Here is an 18596-nt window from a genome sequence, read left to right as displayed (position 1 = left end):
TTTAGTATAACCAAAATAAGTAGAATGTACTTTTATTTTTAGCTCCTTGATGTCTTTTTCTAAACATGTATTTTTAAATAATTATTCTTTTCATTACCTTTGAATTGTTTATATTGAGAAACTATATTTATTTATTATTTTATTAAAAATATATAAATATTTTTTATTTTTCATTTCTTTCATTTTCCATTGTTATTTTTCCTATAATATAATTTAATGTTACTACAATACAATAACTTGCATTATTTTAGAAGATGTTCCTTTATAAATTATCCTTATAATTATCCTCATTTATTTATAAAAATATTGCGATTTTATGCAATGTTCGAGCTTCTTGTTTTTAGCAAAAAATAATTTTTATCATTAAACTTTTATAGACGTAGAAGACGTATAATAAAATCTTATAATGAATTGGAAGAATATGTATTTTTCCATTTAACGCTTTAGTGATCATTTCACTACGTAATATAGCAAACTTGTCGAGAAGTGTTGGATAAAGTGTTTAATTATGTTGATGATATTCTCTAGAAATCGTGTAACAAATATTACTGTATAAACTGTTCCAAGTAATAAATTGTTAATTTAAAATTATAAATGGAGTTGAGTTTTATACATTTAAATTAATAATTCTTATTATTATATAGCTTATGGATTAAATTATATCTCCGTTCTTTTATTCATAACTCACTGTAAAATTCATCGATTGAAATATAAAATCATGAATATATATAAAATAATGAATTTAGATAAATTACTGAATTATTTTCATTAAACGGGCACCTTAATAATTGGAAAATTTTTAAAAGTTATAACACAGCTGTATAAAGGTAATAAAATAGGAAAAAAAGAAAAATAGTTTTTGTTTCATAGTAAGTGTAAGGAAATTATCATTGGCAGCTAAGCTTAATACAACTAGCTGTTTTGCGAATTTTATTTGTATTACTCTGCAGGAAGATGAATCAACCTTTAAAAATTTTTTTATATAAGAGAACCAATTTTTTATTGTAGTGAAAAGATAAATCTGTAGAAACTATTTATTAAATTATATGATGAGCTAATTAATATTCTGTAGGAAGAAAGTGCTTAGTAAATTAAACATTAACTAAACATATGTGTACTATGCATCTATAATTTAAGGACTAAAAAGTAATTTCTAAATGCAATTAAATTAAAGTGAATATACAGTTTATCTATAATAAGCAGTACTAGTTTTTTAAACTAAATTTGAAAGAAAATAAAATTAAATCAAATATATTTACACAATCTATTATTTAAAACTTCTGGATCGACTATGTATTTTACATCTTTTTTATGAAGGGCTATTGCTTTTAATTTTACATTCTTAACCAATAATATCTATACGATCTGTTTTTTTCATTTATATAAATTAATAATAAATTTTATTTGGTGTAAATATTGAATTGCATTATTATATTATTTAATTTCAAACCAATTTTAATAAAAAGTATATTAATTTATGTATGAAGTCACCTAATATAAGATATTTAATTAAAGATTAAATAAAATACTTTTTTATGTGCTGTACAATAATTGCTGAATGATACTTATTAAATAATATATAAATATATATATTATCAATAGACAGTCATTTAGTTGTATGTTATATAGGTATGAACAAGTTTCAGATATTAATTTTTTTTAGTAATTTTTTATTAATTTTTTCTATAGTATTTTTACTAGTATTTGATTAATTTTATCTATAGCATTTTTAGTAGTATTTTATTATATCTTATTTATTCTTTACACTTTTGAAGTTAGATTAATTATTAATGTAAGTACCAAAACTCGGGAAAAAAGCGATGGATAGATTAGGGGGGAGGTGGACACAGGCAGACAACAGCAAAAGCATTTCTTCTGTTACTTTGACGATAAAGATTATTACGATTATCGTATGAACTGATTATGATTATGCAGTGACATCTGATGCACTTAATGACATGAAGTATTAAGAATGTGTCGTAAATTGTAAATATAATTAATTGTATATTCAAATATAAATTAATTGTATATTTAAATATAAATTCATCTTTATATTTAAATTTGTTTCTCGTACTAAATTTTTACAAAATTAATATTAACAAAATATTTATACTTTAGTTGTCTAATTAAAATTTTATAAAATATAACTATTTTCATCCATAAAATAAAAAATACACAAAAAATATTAATGCTCTATGCAGTATTAAATATGAATATATATATATATATATATATATACATACTAAATTATGACTAGAAAAATTAATTTTTTAATTGGCAACATCTTTAAAAATAAATTTACACTTATGCAAATAAAATTTATTAGTTTTAGTATAAAAAGGGCAATCTATCTTACAGATTATGTCATTGCTTCAAATAGTTGGACTAACAATTAATTAAAATATAATTTTAAAGCAAGAAATTCATGTGTATTTATTTACGTTTATAAAAAATTAATTATTTAAAAATATGAAAAAATATATTAAAATACAAACAAATTTAAAAGAATATAAAAGATATCTTTTATACATACCTAATTATAAAAAACTAAATCTTTAGTAAAACACATTTATGAAAAAAACAATCATCCGTAAATTATTTCATTCAATGCGATAAAAAAGTCTACCAATATATTGAAATTTTAATAAATATTCGATTTAGGCTCTGTTCTAAAACAAATTAGACGTCAGCATATATAAAATGTATCATAGCATTTTAATTTGTCAGGACTTTTGATAAATTTTTGCATTAAAATAGAATAAAAGAACGGTAAAAAACGTGAAAAAAAACCACGAGCTCTACTTTGTCACAGAAGTTACACGAAATTATTTCATTATTAATATAGGCGGTATGAAAAACTAGAAAATGAGATTGAAAGAATATGAAGAACCTCAAATATTAGTCAAAACACTACATTTTCTTGAGATGGGATCTGCGTGGAAGGACTTGAATTCATGTTGTCTTACCTTTGCACGTGTAAAGGAAAAGATGCTAACATTCACATTTCTGCCTCCTTAAATCTATATCCTTCTGCCTTCTACGTTTCTCTTTACATCCTTCTCAATTTTTATTTTTTTCCCTCATAGTAATCGTTTACATTTACACCTATACGAGGTCCAATTGTATTGATCAACTACCGCTGTTTTCAATTCTATACTCATCTATACTATAATTAAGGTTGCTTTATGTATTAATCTATTCTATCAAGATCTATTATTTATATAAAAATTAATATTTGATATAATTTTTAAAAATAATAAATATAATTATTTTTCATTATAGTTGTATAAATAAAATTACGGAATTATAATTCATGTTCAATAGATTATCTTAAATTCAACGCCAAATACAAAATTGTGCCATTTGTCAAAATAAAGCCTTTTCCGAGTCACACAATTCCATTAAATTATTTATATCTGTGTTGATACATCTATTTTATACAAAATATCGCGTATATAGGTGCTTTTATTACTAACTATTATTTTGTCTTTCATTCTATATGCACTGCATTTTCAAACAGTTTAAAAATTATGATCTAAATAAATAACTCCACTTTTTTATGAGCATCAATTCAAATCTTTTTAAGAACTTTATTTTATTAACTATGCTTTTTTAGCCATTCTTAAATATTATTTAACAAGTGCAAGAGTGTCTAAAAAGTCAACGAATTGGTTTACAACTATATATTCTTTATACAAACATAATGACACGTTTTTAAAAGTATCGGATATATAAAAATGTTTATATGTCTAAATCTACGCGTTGAATTTGGTAATCGTAAGTTTTCATTATCGCTAAATATATTTTAAAGTTCATTGAACACCAATAATGATAGAACACTTTTACAATTCAAATTCTAATAAACATTCACTTTACCCTACTTATAAGACAAAAATAATACCAATCATTCCATTGCGGCTTTTATGTCATCGACAATAAAAAATCTAGAGCACACGAGTCATCGCAACATTGCTAAGTTGGACGAGGTGGACTTGTTTCGGCGATTCTGTTGATAAATAACTCATGCACATACGCAAAGAAATTAATAATTGAGACCGGTAGTATGACTTTTTTTATCCTGCATCGTGCGATCACTTATTTTAATTAATAATCTTATGTAAAGAGAAAATTGATATTTTTTTTATTTTTAAAACGTACATTAAATTTCTTTTTAAAATTAATTGTATTTCATATATTAAGTTTTTTAAAACAATCAAAATATTGATGTTCATTATTAAGATTATAAGAATTGGTCATCTTTTATGTCTATACCATATTTATTTTATCTATTTCATATTATTATATATTATAATTTGAATTTTCAGCATACTGAATTTGAATTTGACTAATTTGAATTTTCAGCTACATAATTTCGCATTACAAAATTTGATGTTGTTTTTTTATTCTTCATTTATGTAGTTTTTATTTGTTTAGTCAATTGATTTTGTATTCATCATATACAAATAGAACAAAACTTTGGTACCACTCCATTTATTCAAATACATTCGATATAATCTACGGATCTATTAGACTTAATGTAAATTCCTTCGAAGTTACTGTTTACTGCGAATGCATGTGAAATAATGTATATCCTAGGCGTAAACTCATACGCACACATGCACGCACGCACGCACACGCGCGCACACACACACACACACACATATATATATATATATATATTGTTCGTAAATTAATTACTAAAAACTTTTTGAGGAATTTATAAAGTTTTTACAAAATCTTAATAAACAGTGATTTAAATAAGGTTTGTCAAAGCAAACTTTAAAAACATGTGCGAACGATCACAAACAATTAATGAAAATTTTATAAATACGTTGTTATATTATATTATGATATGCAATTTATGACCAATTTATAAAAATGTAAAAAAGCGTTTATAAAATATTCACAAGTAATCTATTAAATGATTAGAAATATACACTATAACGGTAGTTGATACAATTATCAAGCAAATATTTATTATTTTTATTTTCATAGAAATTTTTATTAATAAATTTTACACATAAAAATAATAAAATACTCATACGAAATTTAATTCCCGTAAATAGTTTTCATCACAAATAGAATGTCCGAACATCTAATACCTAATCTTAAATTAATCGTTTGACTATTTAATCGATGAATTAATGTGATTCAAAAATTCTTTATTTTCATTCCTTTTGTCTGTGTTTTTTCTTCCCATTTAATTACGGATTTTTTATAAAATGATGATAAAACAATTTTATCAACGTGTTTTGTGAAATATGAATATCATAAACAAATATTTTTTCCTTTACTAAATATACTATTGCAATAACAGTATATTATACTTAAAATAGGTAAAGAAACGTTCATTTAAAGTAATTTGAATATATATATATATATATATATATATATATATATGTATTTTCATGTTGGTAGTAATTAATTCATATAATATAGTTTTCAGCGTTGGATTTAGTAATTTATTTTTGAATAAAATAGAAATTTGATTTACATAATTGAAGCAAGTTAGAAAATACCTATCGGAAAACTATGTTTGATTTTCCATTACCGTCAATTTCCAGTTCATTATATACTGATTTACATGCACAAACATTAATTTAAATTAAATAATACAATCCCAACTATTCTAAATTCATTAATAAAGAAACTTATATATAATTCTGTTATAGTTGAGAATAGTAAATAAATATTTTATAATAAATAAATATATATTGTGATTATCAAACTTCATTAACTGAATAAAATATTATATAAAAACTTAATTGTTAAAATGTTTAATTAAAGAAACGTTCCAGAGGATCAATATTGTAATATTTATTTATATATTCGATCATGTATGAAGTGTATATCAATGTAAAATATGTCTATATAAATAAGGTACAAAAATGATCACCTATTTCATGCAATGTATATAGGAGCATAGATGAATATATTTACAAAATAATTACAAAATATTTATAATAATATGTTATAACTAGAATGAAAGGAAATATGACTAATAAGAGATTATAATAATGATAATTGAAAGGATTTTTTAAATTTTACACGTGTATAGATAATTATCCATTCTTAAACAATTTTTGACTTGTTTCTCAAATTAAAAGCTGTTTAATTTGCTTAAATTGTAACAAAATATGTCATTACAAGTATAATTTATTTTTAAATTTTCCTAATAAAAAATTAATTATATTTCGAAATATTTTCTTAATTTTTTCTTAAATTGCTATATTAACACCTTTTTCGACATTATTGTATATTAAATAAAATTTTATTTTATATTATTATATATATAATTTATTTTTAATACAACGAATATTCTAAGTAATGATTTTTAAATATATTGTACGTTAATTACTTTATATAATATGAGTATACTTATATACAGGCGTATGTAATAAATTCACATATTTTCGTCTTTTTAAAATTCTTTAATGTTTTTATATATCTAATGTTATACAGACGATTAATCAAGCAATTGTATGATAATAAACATACTGTATATAAAAAAAAATTAGACAGAAGTTTTTTTTTGTATTTAAATAATACTACTGAATAAATTATACGTAAGATATTAATAACAACTTTTACAAATGAGGTGTACTTAAATAAAAATAAAATATATGTATAATTCAAATAATTTTAAATTTACTAACATTTATAACCAAAAAATATAAATATATAAAGGTTTAATAATTATATAGATTACTTTATGTACAAAGCCATTATATACCATATATTATTTTACGATGTGAACTAAAAGCATCACTTTTTATAACAACAATATCTGGATGCATATTGTAATATTATATAAGCATCAAGTTTTCATTATAGGAAAATAGACTTCATATTTCCACGAAATGAATATGGTTGCCTTACATATATGGTCATATATAATATATATAAATTTAATGGCAGTTTAATTGGGTGGACTTATTTGACTTAATATTTTCATAAAATATATTGTTATATAAAACAAAATTTCTAAATTGCATTATAAGTATAATTTTAATAATCTACTTTAAAAACAATAAAAGTTATGCATGAAATCTATTATAATAAAATAATATAACATTTTATCAATAATAATAATCACAATAATAATAATATATGTAATTATTATCATAATTCTTATAATAATTTAACTTTCTGGTTCATTTTTATATGCACTTTTAGTTATCTATCAATTAATATTTCCTTTTTATAAATTCCTGTTATATTTGAATTCATTTTTCTCTACGAGTGTTTTGTGGATTTCCTTTTTTTTAAATTTACTTGATATATTTTCATTTTCCATAATTTGAAATTGTGTCGTTTCAGCTTCCATATTCATAAATCTAACCACTTGCACTGTTACAATTATATGATAATCGACCAAACGTATACTTTTCATAAATATTCATTTACAGTTTCAAATTGTAATATATATTTTATGATTAAAAAAAAATTTTACAGATTATCAAACATTTAACATTACGTTTTAAATATGTAAATATGATTTTCTATCCTATTTTTTATTTCAACTACGGGATATAAATAAAATCAATATTATTATATTTTTATAAATAATTATTATGGACTAATTTTAATAATAATTTAAATATTAAAAAATTTAATTTCACTGTGTATAAACATTCAAATTTTAAATTTTAAATATTTAACTATATGCCTACACACACACACACACACACACACACACATATATATATATATATATATATATATATATCCAACCTTTCTCATAATGATATATAAATTTTTTACCAAAAAATAAAGGATAATCAATTAATACAGGAAAAAATTCATTCCCCAACCATAAATTTTTAATAAATATATATATATATATATAATTATTTAAATTAATTTTCTTAACAAACAGAAATTTACTAAATAATATGGAAATAAAACATATTATACAAAAATAATTTATCTTCTATAAATATAAATATTTATAAATAAATGAATAAAAATAGGAACCATAATAATTAACCGAATAATATTGAAAATCTTTTTTCAATTTTTGACCAAGTTTAATTTACTAATCGTACGTTATAAACTGATAAACATTTCCAAACTGTCCTGAGCTCTTGCTTTCTCGCTAAATTGCCTCAGTGAATTATTGATCGGCTCACGTTTACGTGTTTAAAAAAAAAACAAACTAATGAGTTTAGTAAGACCTGCTTTTAGAAAAATTTACAAGTGTTAACTACACATTGCCGCATTTGGCATTAGTATCGAGGTGGGAAAATTCCCGTTAGCCCAGATATTTCAGATTTTGAAGTTAGAAACATTGTTGATTAGTTCGATCAATCTTCTACCTCTATCTTATCAATCTTCTTGTAGAGTTAAAAACGAAATAAATTTTTAGATATTGGAAAAATTTTAAATGCAAAGTAAATGGGCAATATAGTAAATATTAAATAAGATTTTCGAGTTTAAAATCATCTTGCTTTATAATTCATGAAACCGACACTACAAATATCATAATAATGGAATTAAGTAAATTATGTAAGTATGTAATATATTTTTTTTATTTCCCTGTATGAACCTACGCTTTTAACTAAATACCTTTAAACGTTTTTCTAACGGCATGCTTTTAAAATAATAAATACTTAAAATTTGAGAAAATTTGAGAAAAATCCTTAATGACATTTAAAAATGTATATTTTATATTTCTTAAGTAAAAATTATGAATTATATATTTACAAAAACGCAGTCGATTTATAAATTTTCTTAATAAATACAATATATATATATAAATATATATATATATATATATATTATATAATAAAAAAAAAAATATAAATATATTTATAATATCATTTCAAAAAACGATTTATATATATATATATATATATATATATATATATATATATATATATATATGAAAAATGTAGTTAAAACATTTTATTATTTAGCAGTTAAATGTTTATAATGTAATGATTATTGGTTAATACTATACTATTATCATATACTGACTAATTATATCTTTATATACTGATAACTGAGAATTAATTATTACAGATGTATTAAAAAAAAATATAATTTAATTTTAGGGTATTCAAAGAGTACACTAAAAAAATTGTATTCAATTATGAATTAATATAAATAAATTGACCTAAGAATATCATTGATGAGTCAAAAGTATTGATAATAAACCCTTCACTTATCAATAAGAATTTTAAACTATGTATATATTTTTAATGTACAATATGTCTAGAAAAGGAAGCAACGATGAAGTGACGTACAAGCAACAACACTAATGATAATATGATCGAATATGACAAAATGTATTTATAGTTCAACCTTGAGAACAACTGAAAAAATGAAGCTCAAGAATTGTAATTACATTGTCAGCCAATATGAAAGTATATTTTGGTAAAAGAAATTCATTCACTTGACATTGAAAATACTGAATAATATGTCATTTAATTTGATGCTATTCTCCCAAATGACATCAACTTCTACGAGATCTCTTCTCATTCATTTTAAAAGTCCTTTAGATATTTAAAAGTATATGTAACGCATTAACTCACTACTCAGGTATGCCAATATGTCTATCATTACTTTAATTCCTATTTCGAAATAGCTAATTAATTAAGCAAGTGTTATTTTCCTGAATTCTCAAATTAATATGTGGCTTTCCGATTATCTCCCCTTTCGCTCGTTCACTTTGGTCGCCCTCTCGTCACTCTGTCGTCTCTCTCTCTCTCTCTCTCTCTCTCTCTCTCTCTCTCTCTCACCATCTTTATGTCTATATATATTATTATTAGATATTAATCTACTTTTATTTAATATAGCTTATTATATTAATTAATTGAAATAATGTATTGAATTATCAGATTTCTTATTTTATTGATTTTCACATTTGCGTTTATTTATATTTATACCAGGTCACAGTTTCATATGAGTTTTTCATAAACCTCCTTTACAACACAAAATATAACCATAATATAAATATAAATTAATAATTGCATAATTAAAAAATCTACATAAAATGATTGAAACAAATTTAACTATAAATTACATTTCTTAATAAATTATAATGAATTAGTGTTTAAGTTTTATTAAAAATGTAAAGTTTAATTTATTTTCTCACATTTAATAGTTCCATTTTTTACTTAGAGAATTAAATAATACACGTTCAAAAATTAAAAAAATTTATTCTATTTCTAAATAATGTAAAATGTAAAATCTCAATCTCGCATACACATTATAGAATAATATATGAGAACTTTTTGTTAAAATATTAAAAATTGTAAAATGATAATAGATTACAATAATATGATATTATTATATTTGAACAATTATGAATACTATTAAATGTATAAATACTTGTACATTTCTATTTTCTATTTAGTATATTAAATTCAATTAAAATCACGCTTATTTAATGATTCACCATTGTATATAAACAAAGTGTTAATCTGCATGTATTATTTGCACCTAAGATGAAATGGTGTTATGTACGCTGTTCATTTTTAATTAAATTACATTCTCATATATAACTAGTAATTTTAATTAAAATTAAATTTTACAGCATAAAAAAGAATCAGAAAAATTAATAAATAAAAAATTAATTATTTGTTAATTATTATACTTCAAATTTTAATAAACTAATGTCAATAATATTATTTTACGATGTTCTAACTCAGCAATAAAAAGTTTTATTACGGCTTTCAACGAATCACAATTATTCATGGATATATTTCAAACTTCATCACCGTAATTCATTTAATTTTTTTCTCTATAATTTTAATTTTATTTTAAATAATTCAAAAACGTATGTTTTATTATCAAAGCATCTGATAATTAACAAAAAAAGTGTACATCCAAATATTTTATAAACAAAATAATTATATTCTATCAAGTGAATAATTATACTTATCAAGAAAAATAATATATCTTTTAAAATGATCGTTTTTATTCCACGTATTTTTATGCTCTTACATTTTAATCTATGAACAAGTCGCAGTAATAACTGCAATTTTATCGAATAGCTTGTAATCATATTTATAAGCTCTGATAATTTTCATATTAATTCACTTTATGTATAACAGTTTATGTAAAAAATTTTCTTTACTCTACAAAAAAATATTTTAATTTGAAATCACGCTATTATAATAAATTTACGGTTATTAATAAGATAATATATAATTTTATTGAAAACAGCAGCTAATTCGCCATTTACAATTACCAATATAAGTGTAATGATATTTTTTTAAAACTTTCTAAAAGTTTGATGCTTTTGTGATAACAGATAAAATATTATGAAAATAACGTAATTAAATACACCACGGTCGCTGATGTTCGTAATACCATTGATGGTGTAGGTACATCCCCAAAATGCATCATCAAAGTTCTGAAGTCTCGACAGTGACGACTTCCATCTACGCGTTAATTTCTAAGATCAATCTAAGCGACTTATTTCGTAGCTGTTTGTGCAACGCATTCAGGCACATGAACGTCTACAGCAAGAAGATTACGTGTATTACGAGATTCCACGGTTCATAATGAGCAGCTGTGTTTGAGTTGGGCTAAAAATTAGAAGTCCTTCGGTCGTTGAAATTGTTTATTTAGCTCGGGTTGGCTGTGTCACTTATAAGCAAAGTGTTAAAGCGATAGCTCTAAAATCTGTAAGACCCGATATCATGACGATAATATCGCATCTGAGCATTGGTTGTGCTCTATTCTTACGATACTGCACGCTTACAATTATATACTTATATCTATCGCTATATGGTATTGAACTTATTATAAAGAGACATTTCTATTCATAGTAAAGTTTATAACTTTCTATCTCGTAAATCGAAAAAACATGTAACATACTATAGTTACAGAAATAGTATTTCATTTACATAAAGACTTTAAATAATATCGGCTTTGTCCAATAATTTATACATTTTCTATGACTCTAGGCTAATCAATATTAAAACAAATAAACATTACTAGAACTACATCGAAAAATAATGTTTCTCCTTATTCTCCTTTATTGCTTCTATCATCTACCCTTTAAATCATTTACCCTTTAAATTTATTACCCTTTAAACTCGCGCTTATTCACGCTTAATTTTTAAATGACTAGATAGATATATTCACATACTTAATTAAACATATTTAGATATATGTTATTAAACAATTCATCATTAAATCGATATCTTAAAGAGATTAAGAGTTGTACGAATAAATTGTAAGGGGCCGTACATATCAATGTAGTATCATCTGAAAATACGAAGTTCTCAACTGCAAGCTATTTGAAATTATAAATTATATAGGCATACATTAATTATGGTGCTATTTACATATTTTACTTTTGTAATATTAATGTTTAATACCCGATAAAAAAAATTCGATAACATAATTTTAAAGAAACACTTGGCTACGACATATCTGTAGACTACAAAATATAAGTAACAGTAATACTAGATTTTAATAATGAATTAGAAATAACCAAGAAATAAAGTAAGAATGAAGTAATATAGATAAATTTTTATGTGATGTACAATCACGCAGTATATTAATTTTTTAATTATATTAATTATATTAAAGTACAAAAAATTAATTTCCTCAAAAGTCGAAAAAATTTTCTAATGAAATATATAGGAATACTTACAAATACAAATTTTTAATCTGATAAATGTGGTAAATTTTTCATTAAAATTATCACAAATTAAAGCAAAATAATAAAATATATAAAATTTAATATTCAAAAACTTTTAATGAAATATCTATAATTCAATGTATATATATGATTTAAAATAATTTTTTAATACTTAAAAGCATGAACAGTTTGCAATTCTATATACATATAAATTAAACTTTAATCTTATACCTAAAATAAGAATCACATTTATCCATATAAAAAATGCAGAATTTTTATAATTTAAAACATTTATATAAAAAATTATTTAATAGAATTTTTTTCGTAAAAATTCAAAATATATATTGATTGAAATTTAATGTCCTTTAAATTTTTATAATAATTACAGTTGTTATTTACTATATGTCATATTGTTATTAGAATGTGGCCGTCTTTTCTCGCCACCTCTAAGTACTATCTAGTGTCACGGAAAAAGGCCAATTGTTATCCAATATAAAAATTCTTGGACTTTCTTTGGCACTTGTTGCTCAATATGCACTTTTGAATAAAATCGGGAGTTCGAGGATATCAACGAAACGTTTTTTCTCACTATGTTTTCTGATTTCCTCATTTTACTTTTCTATAAGTCCGTTTCACCATTTCATCGAGTCTTGCGGAACTGAATTATATACCAAGACATTTATATATATGTATATAAATATATATAATCTGTGCAGTTAATAATTTTCCAATATTACATTTAACATTTTAAGTGTCTGGAGTCCTATTTTGCAGCTATATTTTATAGCTATATACTATATATTATAACAATTATAAGGAATGATAGTACTAACTATTATTAGTTACGTATGAAACCAATTAAACTGTTTAGAATAATTACAAATCCTTATCTGAAACAATTTAGGTAGATTTGTAAAGACTTTTCTAGCATCAATTATAATATCACAAAATACAATGATTAAATAACGGAATATAATTAAATTCTATAAAACATTTGTATTCACTTATCCTTGAATTGAAAGTATATTTTTAAACTTATTCTCTCTTAAAAAGAGAGATATGCAGCATGTTTTGAATATAGATACATTGGATTGCTGTTAAGTGGTTTGTTGATATACCTTCTTAAGACTCCATTATTTTGATTTAAACAATTTTTAATCTTTCACTTATTTGAAAATCCTTGTATCATTTTTTATAATATTATTTCTCAATTATTCTTACTAAATTAATTTTCATAGTCAGATTCTTTAATATTTGTACATTATTTACGTTATTAAATCGTGGTCATTTATTACATGAACATTTATTAGTCAATCTTATCAATAATTAAACTATCAATATATTTTTATAGCTATTCTATGGAATTTATGGAATAAATAAGAAAAAAGCATAAAATTAATACATAAAATTCCAAATATTAATTTTGAAATTGCAAATCATAAATTTCTTTTATGAAATATTAAATGACTGTCACAGAAAAATATAAGAAATGTATGTATCGGTTTATTTTAAATAGTTACTTATTTATATATGTGTGTGTATATATATATATATATATATATATATAAATGAAAAAAACAATTGTATACTATATATTATTTATATATGTGTGTGTATATATATATATATATATATATAAATGAAAAAAACAATTGTATACTATATATTAAATAAAAAAACAATCACATATATATATATATATATATATGAAAACTATGACCCATAAATTTTTTTGTCAATTTTAAATATACGATTGTTTTTTTCATCATAAATTCATGATTGTGCATTAAGAGGTGTGTCATGCTATATTTACGCATTATCATTGTTTCTTTTTCCATGTGACGAGAATTGAAAGTATATTCTATATAACTACTACTTGACACTGTTTTATTAGTTACACATAATTAATAAGTTTGCTTTAAAAATATAGAAAATTCTGTAAAAACTCGAATTTCCATAAGAAAAATTAATACAATTCAATTTGAATGAATTAATTCTTATTAATTGACAATCGTGACATAATTTTTAGTCGACTATTTATAAAAAAGATTAAAGTATATCCGTAGTTTTCATTCAAGACTTCTTAATCGAATTATACAATACAAGAGAAGTTTCCTTTTTCATTAAATAAAGCCTTGAATGTGGCATATTGAATAAAAACATTGAAATAAAATTAAAATGAAAAGTTATTAATTTAGTACAGTTTTTCTAAAGCCTTTTAAAGATAAATAGATAGATAAATATATGAATGAATGAAAAAATGAATAGTATATGTTTATGAGAGAGAAAAAGAAAGCGAGAGAAACAAAGAGAAATAAAGTTGTAATTTTAATATTTTTTTATGAATTAATGAACTACTATTAAATATATATTATGAATGGTGTATTTTTGTACATTTTAAAAATAGCTCATAATATTTAAATGGAAGTTATTATTCAACAGAATAAATTTTTCAAATAAAAAGATTTTTCGTTAAATAACATAAAGTTTTATCATTATAACTATTATGAAAATATATATAAAGTTTAATAAGGCTTGGTTAATGTTCAGTTTATTTGGCTAATCAAAATATAATTAAAAAGTAATTTACGTATACATATAAATACAAATAAGTTGATTGTTAATAACTACTTTTATAAATTAAACTTTTAATCAATAATTAAGTAAATCACTGAGTTAATGACCTAATTAAAGTTTTGATGATTGGGTTATTTATTTAAAAATGAAAATATTTATATAAAATTTTGCGAATAGTTATAGATTTCTTATTCATAAAAAAATTATTTTCCATCCTTGAAAGAAAAGAAATATACTAAATGATACAATATTTTATTCGTTTTGAATAATTAAAGAATTTATCTATTACTCAATAAAATTTATATTGTATTAAACTATAATTTACAAGCGATAAGAGGGCTGCTTCTCTTGCGCACCATATTAGCGTCCTTCCACTTTATCCTATCATTAAATCGATGACTACTTTACTTCTAAAGTACTCTTCTGAGCATCGGGTCGTTCGCATTCATATGCGATTGAAAGCGAGGTTGCATCCACAGTTATTTATGTAGCAAAAAATGCGATGTCGAAAACCAACAAATTGAGGCTTTTGATTCCTATCATTTATTCCTGAATCATCAGACATACTCAAACGCTGAATTTATCGTGACTGACGGTGACAATAGAATTTGAAATACGAATGATACTAGAATTACTTTCTACGAGTATAATATACTCCTCGATATTTCAGTAAATATTAATAAGGTAGAATAAAGTATACTGTTTGTAATATGTAATTGTTAATATAAATGTCGATGAGGTAAATAAGGTACATAACATAGTTATCTGTCTATTGAATGAAGTTCCAAATATATAAAAAGTATAAATAAAATAAATACAATATTGTAAGCTTTAAATCATATTCCAGATTATATTTCGATAATTATTTCTTCATTTATTTTTCTAATTTATAATTCTTCCGTATCAACTTTGTTTTCTTGATACTAATAAGCCATGTAACTGGCATTAATATTTTTTTATAGCTATTATGAATAATAAAGTATAATTCATAGATATTTCTGACTTTCGTTAAATTTCCATAAACAAATATTGATTCAAATTAATGTTAAAAAAATAACTCATATTTGAAAATATAGATAATTATACAACTCCTAAAATGATGAAAATAAAATATAAAATATATAAAGTGGAATGAATCTAAAATTTATTATATATCGTGCAAAAAAATATGAAAAAATTAATCATACATGATAAGTAATAAAAATCTCCTGATTATATTAACAATATAATCAGTATTAATTTATTAAAAAAAAAAAAACAATTATAGCATTAAGATATATAAATATTTTTATATTTAGAAAAAAGTTTTAATTTTGTAAGTTACAATATTTAACTATTAATTGGATAAGATATTAAATAAATAAATAATATGTAACATAATTTCATTATTGAATATAGGAAATTTATACTATTTCTTTCAAAGAGCAGTAAACGAATCAATGTATTTGAATAATATTGATGTTAACTTTGAATGTCATATACTGTTAGCTACAATAATTACATATTTATAAATATAAATAGTACGAAACAATTTAAAAATGAATTTCAGATTTGATAAAACTTTTTGTTGTAATTTTATACTCATAAAGCGTAAAAAAATTATATTTATCCCGTAAACTTTTTAAGGAATATATTGCAGTGATGGAATATCAAGAATTAATATATACACAGAAAGAAAAATGGCCGAATTATAAATTTCCGATTACCTCTGAATTGCTGGTTGCAATGCTGCTCAAACTCGGTGACATCGCCCCGGTTGCGGGATCTGGACTGGGATCTACGTGGCTCCTCGATATGAGATTGGATCCATGAGGATACGATGGCAAAAGTGGCTGCTGCTGCTGTTGTTGTTGCTGTTGTTCCTGATGTTGCTGTTGCCGCTGTTGTTGTTGCTGCTGTTGTTGTTGCTGCTGGTGTTGATGGTGCTGCTGGTGATTCTGGTGCTGCTGGTGCTGCTGGTGCTGCTGGTGCTGCTGCTGGTGCTGTTCCTTGGGTAATTGGACCATGTGACCGGGTGGTGCGCTTTGGATCGTTATTGAAATTTGATTGGGTTCCGTGTCGATGAGAGCTAGATGAGGTTGGATTCCAAAACTACTGCTAAGACTGTTAACATTGATCTCATCAACGGACGATGGGATGTCGGAAGAAGTGCGGAAAGTCTGGTGCAAATACTGGCGCACCTGATTCTTCTGTTTCTGGACCACGTGATAGCGTGTCGGATTCTCCAAAAGCGTTCGCACCTGTTGAAAAAAGAACGACAAATATTATCCCGTGTATAAGATATACGAAACAGGTCATTTTATACGTACGGTTTAAATAAAATTGCAATTGGCACTATATCTGTAGTGGTACATTAAGATTTAATAGATTTAAAATTTTGATTTAAAATCATTTTTATTTTCTATACAGTTTGTCAGACAAGCAAATTACTCTATTCTGTTAAATGCTTTTTTTTCATTTATATACATGCCGAAATTATTGCATTACTTAATTAATACATTACAAATATTCAATAATACAGCATCTTAATATATTAAAAAACCAATTTAAAATAAAATTTAAAAAAATATTTAATATAAATTTAAAATATTTAAAATATTTTAATAATTTAAAATTTAGAATACAATTAAATTCTTTAAGAAAACATACATACATATATTCCCCAGATAATTAAATAATTAATTTTTTATTAATTAATTTAGATTACTGCTTACAATATATAAGAAAAAAGAAATATTAATCATGATAAAAATTGGTCAGAAGCATTTATATCTGTCAAACTACACATAGAAAAAATAGGTTTGAATAGCCATACAAAAAAAACAGGACTTATAACTTTTTTTTCTTAATCTCGATTTATAACGTTAGCCTATACCTAAAAGATGTTAGTAAGTTAACGATTCGTGCACTTTTCAAGGAGATAAAAATAGCAAAAGAACGGAGATGTAAGACCTAATTTGTGAATGAAAGCTACTTTCAGTGAAGGTCGACAACTGACCAGGTTTGAATGAACTCTTGTCCTCGGGATAATTTATAAGCTATGCTATGCACTGATCTTTTTCTGCCTGTAAATTTGTAGTTTTATTTGAAACTTTTAGGTTAAGATGATAGACTTGTGATGTTATTAAATGATATGAATTATGTACTTATAAGATTAATGAATTATTTTTTCGTAAAAATTATTCATCTTAAGCTCCAGAGCTTAGCCTTTGAACTTTGACGTGTCAGAGTTTTATATAAATATATTTAGTTAATAACTCGTATTATGCAGCTTATTAGACGAATATTAATTATTATTTCACTTGAATTTTATTTAGAAATGAAAATGTATATGGAGTATTCTTTTTTTCTTATCTATTCTTATGTTAAAATTATTTAAAATTGAAAAAATTCGTAATTAATTAAAAAATACATAAAA

At 22.9% G+C, this 18596-nt stretch overlaps 1 protein-coding gene across 1 annotated transcript in view; it reads right to left on the bottom strand.

Annotated features, from left to right (window-relative positions):
* Positions 1 to 18596, bottom strand: part of Mitf (transcription factor Mitf) — a 123333-nt gene that overhangs the window by 50855 nt on the left and 53882 nt on the right. Inside the window, exons 3-4 of the mRNA XM_011499526.1 lie at positions 17182 to 17418; positions 16885 to 17049 (exon numbers count right to left, since the gene is read on the bottom strand). Coding sequence (XP_011497828.1) covers positions 16885 to 17049; positions 17182 to 17418 — 402 coding nt within the window. The remainder of the gene's footprint in view (positions 1 to 16884; positions 17050 to 17181; positions 17419 to 18596) is intronic.

The sequence above is a fragment of the Ceratosolen solmsi genome, unplaced genomic scaffold (assembly GCF_000503995.2).
Source record: "Ceratosolen solmsi marchali unplaced genomic scaffold, CerSol_1.0 scaffold10, whole genome shotgun sequence".
In the NCBI taxonomy this organism is placed as follows: domain Eukaryota; kingdom Metazoa; phylum Arthropoda; class Insecta; order Hymenoptera; family Agaonidae; genus Ceratosolen; species Ceratosolen solmsi.
Note: the sequence above shows the minus strand (reverse complement) of the source record. Positions and strands in the feature narration are given on the sequence as shown.